General features: G+C 40.8%; 1 protein-coding gene across 1 annotated transcript in view; it reads left to right on the forward strand.

Annotated features, from left to right (window-relative positions):
- Positions 1-4,747, forward strand: part of SLC5A7 (solute carrier family 5 member 7) — a 79,165-nt gene extending 74,418 nt beyond the window's left edge. Inside the window, exon 8 of the mRNA XM_030199562.1 lies at positions 2,384-4,747. Coding sequence (XP_030055422.1) covers positions 2,384-3,016 — 633 coding nt within the window. The 3' untranslated portion in view covers positions 3,017-4,747. The remainder of the gene's footprint in view (positions 1-2,383) is intronic.
- Positions 4,748-8,802: the final 4,055 nt, after the last annotated feature.

The raw sequence follows: 8,802 nt of genomic DNA on the forward strand, positions 1-8,802 counted from the left end.
CACCATTTATAGAATTTGGGTTATGAGGTTAATGACAATGAGGGCTGATATTCAGACCATGGGAGGCAGCCTGGCTAACTCCTGTGGTCGGCGGTGAGTCCCAATATTCAATGCTGGACAGTTTCCGGTGACCGGCATTGAATATCCAGTTTATTTTTGGTCGCTATACACTTAGAGGGGCATAATCGAACAGAAACGCCTATCTCCATGGGCGTTTATCTCCGAGAACGGGTCCGTGAAGGGGCGGACCCAAGCGTATTTTCGAAAAAATTAGACGTCCATGTTTTATTCGCCAAGTTATGAGCTGGGCGTTTTTGCTTTTCAGCGATAATGGACAATGAAATCGCCCAGCTCAAAAACGAATAAATCCAAGGCATTTGTTCGAGGGAGGGGCCAGGAGTCGTAGTGCACTGGTCCCCCTAACATGCCAGGACACCAACCAGGCACCCTAGGGGGCACTTTTACAAAAACAGAACAAAAGGTAAAAGAGCTCCCAGGTGCATAGCACCCTTCCCTTGTGTGTAGAGCCCCCCAAATCCCCCTCAAAACCCACTGCCCACAAGTCTACACCATTACTATAGCCCTAAGGAGTGAAGGGGGGCACCTACATGTGGGTACAGTGGGTTCGGGGGGGGGGTTGGACGACTAAGCATTAAGCAGCACAATTGTAACAGGTAGGGGGGGGATGGGCCTGGGTCCACCTGCCTGAAGTCCACTGCACCCCCTAACAACTGCTCCAGGGACCTGCATACTGCTGCCAGGGAGGTGGGTATGACATTTGAGGGTCAAAATAAAAAGTTGTGAAACATCATTTTTTGAGGTGGGAGGGGGTTTATGACCACTGGGGGAGTCAGGGGAGGTCATCCCCGATTCCCTCCAGTGGTCATCTGGTCATTTAGGGCACTTTTTGGGGCCTTATTCGTGAAAAAACAGGGTCCAGGAAAAGTGCCCTAAATTCTAGCTAAAAACGCATACTTTTGTCCCATTATCTGTGAAATGCGCCCATCTCTGTTCGGCAGATAACCACGCCCCAGTTCCGCCTTCGCCACACCTCTGACACGCCCCCATAAACTTTGTCCGCATCCGCGACGGAGTGCAGTTGAAAACGCCCAAAAATCGGCTTTCGATTATACCGCTTTATTCGTTTTTGTGAGATAAACGTCCATCTCCCGATTTAGGTCGGAACTTGGGCGTTTTTCTCGTTCGATTATAAGCTGGTTAGCCAACTAAGTAAATATTCAGAGCTGACCAGTTAAGTTCATAGTGGCCAAAGATCAGACTGCTATTTATACAGCCTGATTTGGCCACAAAACTTAGAGGTCCTTTTACTAAGGTGTGCCAAAAAATGGCCTGCGCTGGTGTAGACGTGAATATTGGACATGTGCAGGTCCATTTTTCAGCACACCTGCAAAAAAGGCCTTTTTTTGGCTGAAAATAAACTCGCAGCAAAATGAAAATTGGCGCACATCCATTTTGAGCCTGAGATCTTACTGCCACCCATTGACTTAGTAGTGAGGTCTCATGTGTTAATGGGCGGTAATCGTCAGCGTGTGTACAATGTCGATTACCACCCAGTTAGCGCCGCACACCAGAAAATAAAAAAGATTTTCTGCTGCGCATAGCAGATGCTCGTTAAAAATGAAATTACCTCCTAGCCACGTGGTAGCCAGTCAGTAGTTCAAAATTGATACGCATAGGACACATGTAGGCGCCAACACAGCTTAATAAAAGGACCCTTTAGCCAGCCAGCGTTTGAATATTTGCAACTAGCCGGCTATATCGCACAATATAACTGGTTAGCTACTATGCACTGACCACAAATATTCAGCAGGAAATAGCTGGATATCATCCACTGAATATTCACGGATATCCGGTTAAGTGCTATGCAACCGGCCAGTTAAGCCGACTACCAATGAATGTCAGCTGGAATGTCTTTATATTTATCCATGCATTCTAGCTTGCTGCTACTTTCTCAGTCTACAAAGCGTTGCATTGATCAAGTGGCAGCGCATATGGCTAATTTAAAGTCTTATTTTAAGGTTTGTTCAAGGCAAATTAACTGAAAGTTTTAAATACTTAGTAAAAGAAGCTGTTACCATAGTAGCTTCTTGTGAAGCTACCAATGAACATATCCTGTTCTGTTAATCCATTCCAGAGATATTTAGTTCTCTACATGTTTCAGCTGTAAGGAAAATAATAATTCAAGTTAGAAAAATAATATATTCAACCATCTGACACAACCGCACAGTCATTCATCTCATTAAATCACAAACTTATATGGTATTTTTAATCAAACTTTATTTCTGATGAGAAGCATAAAAGCATCATTATAAATATTATGATTACTACAAATATTTAAAGAAAAGCTGGTTGTGTTTTTCAGGCTTCAGAGAGAGAACTCACATGGGTGATGAGAATCACTGTTTTCTTATTTGGAGCATCAGCAACTGCAATGGCGTTACTAGCAAAGTCAGTTTATGGACTTTGGTACCTCAGCTCTGACCTTGTATATATTATCATCTTCCCTCAGCTGCTCTGTGTCCTTTTCATCAAAGGAACTAATACTTATGGCTCCATTGCAGGGTATGTTTTTGGCCTCCTGCTTCGAATAAGTGGAGGAGAACCATACCTCTATCTTCAGCCCTTTATCTGCTATCCTGGTTGCTACCTGAATGAAGACCATATCTATGTTCAGAGATTCCCATTTAAGATGCTTTCCATGCTGTCCTCCTTTCTGGCCAACATTGCTTTTTCCTACCTAGCAAAATATTTATTTGAAAGTGGATCTCTGCCACCCAAAGTAGACTTCCTAGAAGCTGTGATTGCAAAACATAGCAAAGAAAATATGGACAAAGCAACTCTTGTAAAGAGTGACAACATTAACTTGTCTGAGCTCGCCTCAGTGAAGCCCAGGCAAAGCGTGACACTCAACTCAGCTTTCACAAACAAAGAGGCCTTCAGTGGTAGCTCTCAGTCATCTTCACCCTCACCCATTGCTGAAAATCATGAACTGTGAGGAGACCAGGTCAAAATGCTGCTCTAACGCTAATAGTGCAAAACTGGGTAAGCTCTAGAAGCAATGATACGCAGCATGTTAACAAGACACGATTTTCCTTGCCAAATACCAATGCACAATACTGTGTCATTTCAAGGAGAAAGAAATGTATGGGATCAGCGCTGATGTTTTCTCACCACTTTTTTGTTCCTGCTGCTGAAAAAGCCATCTTCAAGACACATGGATGAAAAGAACCATGTCCTACTGAATTTAACAGAAATGGAATATTTCAAAATAAGCGTATACAGGCCCCAGAAAAGTAGCAGAAAAATCTATTATGCAGAATCTGCTGTACCTGATAGTGTTCAGTTGTTAGAGAGATGTTAAGGTCATTGTAAAAATGAACATTTCTGCAACCCCAAATACATTGTCATTCACCCACTAGATTTGTTACCGATTAGCCATATCTTTAGGACCTGATGTACTACCATGTCAAAAAGTTGCAGTTTCTGGCCATTTCTGTGCTATTTAGCAACAGGATACAGATGAGTTTATTTAAATAGCAAAATAATGTCAATTCATTTTATTTGCATTACCATAGCCAAGAGCTGTAGAAACACACTAAAAAGAAAAAAAATGTCCCTTTCACACGGCAGCATCAGTTTTAAAGGGTAAGTGGCCCTTGTGATATAGCCTCACATTCATAGTGGCCCAATGTCCATCCCCATTCTTAGGGGCCTCAAATTCTTGGTCATCTAGTAGCCCCAATACTCTCGTCCCCCTTCCCAGCCCTAATTAGGGTCTCAGTGATTAAAAGCTCCTGGCCTTGTGGCTAAGTCCCAACCACGCACTGAAGTCCCACACCCTTAAAAATTGTGGAGGTGTTTGTTGCCCCCATACCTCATCCCCTGCTAGATAGCCCTGACTCATCTCAAGTAGGTGAACACCTAAAGAGGACAGGAGCATTTCCCAGTAGATCATGCCTTAGCCCTGCCACCTTGCAAACTGGCAGCATGTGCCTCCTAGCAGTACATTGGAAAGAACCACTAGGGGTCAGGAAACTAGATAACATCTGACCTCTAGTCATATGTTCTGATGTACCACTAGGGAGCAGGTGCCACTGTTTTTGTTTATTAAAATTGATTTATTCATGAATATTTATAGGCTGCCTGCCCAAAATAGTGGCACCAGGACAGGAGAGAGTATGGATTACTCCTGGCCCGTTGAGAGATTCAGAAAATGCTCACAGAATTGGGACTACTCGGGAGATGCGAACCCACCTTCCAAAAAAGGTTTTAGAAGCAAAAAACTTCAGATGTTGGGCAGGACTTGGCATCAAGCCAGGAACTATTTCCAGACCAAGGATAGGGAGGGGAAGAAGAGTAACATGGCCAATAACCATGAGTGACAGGACCAGTGGCCTCTTTAAATTGCAACTGCAAAAAATCTTGGATCCCAGCAAAAATGTTTTCACAAAAACTAGTATACAGTAGTCTTTTCACATGTCTGTTGTTGCAAAATTCCTCATTAATGAACTCCTTTGCATGAAATTTCCATCACAGCATCTCATTAAGGTGAAATTTATTTAACTTTTTGTGTGAAATGGATATTGCCATTTATTACTGCAAAGGGTATTTTATGCTTTGAATCATAAAGGGAATAACACATGATATTTACACCTTGATGCACATTAAGGACTAGATTCTATATATCTATATATCACGCCTAAAAACATTTGTGCCGAAATGACATTCTCCTAAGTGTATTCTATAAAGTACACCTTAATTTAGGTGTACTTTATAGAATAAGCCTAAATTTCCATGTGGTGTATAGAATACGCAGAGCACTGCTCCGCATGACTAAATTTAGTCGCAGGCAGTTACGCCAAGTAACGGTGTAAATCCCATCGCCTAAATTATGCGTGGACCAGGTGTATTCCATAACAATGCGCATAGATTTTAGAAACACCCATGACCTACCCCTGGCCATGACCACTTTTCAAATACGTGACTTAGAATTTACATGCGCCACGTTAAAGAATACGCTTAGACAGTTTTGCTTGTAAATTCTAATTAATGCCAGTGCTGATAATTGGTTGTTAACAAAATCAATTTTCTGAGCAAACATTCTTAAAGTATCAATTTTTAAACGCCATCAAACTTGCAAGTGTATTCATATTCACACTAAAACATTTTTTTAGTAAGGGGATCCTCAGATATCACAATGCAAGTGTTATCAACGATCACTTTCTTGATGTAGCCTCTGCCATTTTGGAGCTGTACCCTGAAGAAGATTGCGAAACCTGGCCATTCCTTTTCTAAGCTAAGTAGCTTTTGGATTTTGGATATAAAAAATTAAAATAAAATGAGGGACCAATGAGGAGTATGCAGTGCTGCATCAAGAAAGTGATCGTTCATAGCATTATGATACCTGAGGTTCCCCTTATTAAAAAAATGCTTTAGTGTGAATATGAACACACATGCAAGTTTGATGGCATTTAAAAATTGATACTTTAAGAATGTTTTAACATCTAATTATCAATGCTGATTAGATTGTTAGCCAATTACCTTATGCACATTTTTATGGAATACACTTCGATTTCTGCTCAGAAATCTCAGCACAATATATAGAATCCTGGGGTAAATGGCAATATGGTGTTTTATTATTGTGCATTATATCACCATAATACACTTTGGTTTTAGCCACCATAGGAAACATAATAGATGCAATGCAAGCAAACGCATGCAAAACACCTCAATGCTGCCATTATTTTTCCTTCCTGGGATCATTGGCTTGAGGCTCCTGAGTGCCATCTTAAAGGGGCCAGAGCCTCTCAAGGATAAACAGTGCTCCCCCCCCCCCCCCCAAAAAAAAGACCCCCTTCTGAAGACCCTCACTCTTCTATAGGTCCTCCAGGCCTACCTCTTAGAATTCCTAGTGGTCTAGGGGTCTTAGTGGTCTAGGGGTTCCAGAGCAGGTGGTTTGGTAAACAGGCTCCTTTTGTCCTTTTAGTCTAAAAACTCTGTATCTCCAGAAACAATAGGAAAGTCATTCTTTAACAGCAATAAATAAATTAATGTAAAATCAGTTCTAAATGTAATAATAAAAGCAATAGGCATGAGTGGCTATGATGAAGTAGAGATAAGTTTGCTGAAAAGTGTGTCTCTTCTTCCTTCTGCAGAATAATGTCCATAGTTACCAAATGTTGGGATCTCTGTAGTAATAAGGAAGGGGATGTCTTCTATATCATGCCTATTGAAGAAATCTATAAATCAAGTCCTGAAAATTTCAGCACAGGAAAACCTGTTTGCCCTCACTTTAGACTGCATGACAAGGTCTTACTGATATCTGTAGAACTGAATGTGGCCAATAACTGTTAAAGGAAAAAGCCATTGAAATTTGTTGTCAGATGTTACCCAATGTAGGTGAGGTTGAACTTCAAGATTATCTTGCTCCTTTTCTGGAGTTCTTTTAAATGTTTTTTTTTCCAGAAATTGTGCTGTTTACTCCAGGTGGTAAATTTGAAGGGTGGCCACTTCAGCTGCTCTGTAGCAATACCAGCAGCCACACATGACAACATGGGCATTTTAGATATATATATTCAAGTAAGCATCAAAAAATGATGATTCAGAGTTGCTGTTGCTGAAATTATATTTTATGAAGCCACTAATTCTTTACTTATAGAATATTATAGTTTACACAGGCATCTATCAGCAAAATTTCATTTTTGCCTTTGCTTTAGCAAGATTTCAAGTTTCTTTCAACGGATTCCTCCATATTCTGCCTCCTATAGTTTTTTTTATTTTTAGTATACAGTATTGTCATAATGTCATGTTCCAAAACCTCCAGACAAGTTTCAATCAATAACATGAAAGCAAAACTGTATTTTGCAAAGACAGTAATTATTCAAATTTAACTACTAATTAGTTAGTATGTTAGTTTATAAAAGATTATAGATATATTGTACTTATTAGGCAAGTTTTAAAAAATCCTGCTCGTCCCTGATTTTTCTTTAACCCAGCATAACGTTTCTTTTCGAAAACTCATATTTCTAAAATTGTTCTTCCAACAGTAAGATACATGTTGAATATGATTTTATCGTGTGTTCCACCAACCAGATGAATCTTAAACTGTGTGACTAAAAAACAATCAAATTTGACATTCATTGTGCTTGGGAATTTTATTTCCATTCAGTATAATAATCAAGAATTTCTAATACAAAGTAAATATCACAGGGTCTTCCCTTCATGCAGATTCATTGTGTATTCAGGCGATAATAAGTCTATTGTTAAGCAGGCTTGTATTTGAGGACGCCATTATATAATGTATATTTTTGTCTTTGTTGGAAATAATATATACAATTATTATGCTAAAAAAAATCCAGTAACCTCTTATAGATGTTTAATATCTTTTAAATGCCAAGTACTGTATTAAATAGTGCCATTGTAATTCAGGAAAATATTGTCCAGTTTCAGCTTTATTTTTGTGTATTAAAGAAACATGTTTATTATCCTAATTCAGCACAGTAAGTGATGTTTCATGTCAAATCAGCAATAGTACTGAAATAAACTATCTTTTAAATATTCACACGTGATCAGTTGAACTGATGATCCTCATTGGAGCTGTCATGAGAAAATGCAAATCAATGTAGTCATAAATGGCATAAACCAAAGTTCTGCCCTAGTGTATTTAGGGGGTAGCTATCATACAGTAAAAATTTGGCTTTTAACACATAATTTATCACAGGAGCCACAACTGGTAATAGCTCAATACAGGGGCATAGCCACCAGACAACTGATTTTGCATGGGCCTGAGCCCAAAATGGGAGGATATGAAACCCCTGCCACCCACCCAGCATCTCACACTCCCCTCATGAGATCAGGGATCTCTTCACTACATTCCCCAAACTCTCCCAGTATCTTTTAAGTCCTTCCGTTCTTCACCGGCAGCAAGCAGCAACTCATACCTGCTGCTCGTGCCGGCCCTGAGCCTTCGCTCTGATGCAATTCCTGGTCTTACGAACAGGACGTTACATCAGAGGAAAGGCTGGGGGCTGGCATGAGCAGCAGGTATCAGTTCCTGCTCACTCCCAGCAAAGAACTGAAGGATTTAAAAGGTACCATGGGGTTGGGGGAGTGGAGTGAAGAGACCCCCGATCCCCTGGGAGGGGAGGGAGAGATGCTGGGATTCTTCAGCTGGCAGAACTTGGGAATTCCCACCAGCCACATTACAACTGTATTGCAGCTGGGTGGGCCTGAGTTCAAAGTGGGTGGGCCATACTATGCCACTGTTTCAGTACCACAAGTTACTGATTTCTACGTTATATGACTATCAATGCTTGTGAGCACCACTGACTATACACTAAATATATATATTAATTTAAGGGGTAATATTCAATCTGTGATGGTAAGTGGCTTATAAGCTGCTTCCAACCATGAGCTGAACTAACCTGGATATTCAGTGACAAGGTAGGCACAACCCCAGCACTGAATATTCAAGTATGTCCACTAACCCCTAATTTAACTGGGCACCAGCTGATTTCAAACCAGTGTCCAGTTAACTCTGTGCCTATAGTTAGGACAACTGTTTTGCTATCCCAACTTTATGTGCTTACTTAGCTGGTTAGTTAAGTGAATATCACCGCTAACCAGCTAAGTTGATGGTCTACCCTAACTCCATCCCTGTGCCCCCCTCCCCCCAACCTAGCCTGTTAAAGGATGGCCAGTTAGCAGAGATATTCAGGGGCACTACCCGGTTAATTGCTGCTGAATATCGGTGGCTGGCTAGGTCAGCTGGATTTAACCAGG

This window comes from Microcaecilia unicolor, chromosome 4 (assembly GCF_901765095.1).
Source record: "Microcaecilia unicolor chromosome 4, aMicUni1.1, whole genome shotgun sequence".
In the NCBI taxonomy this organism is placed as follows: domain Eukaryota; kingdom Metazoa; phylum Chordata; class Amphibia; order Gymnophiona; family Siphonopidae; genus Microcaecilia; species Microcaecilia unicolor.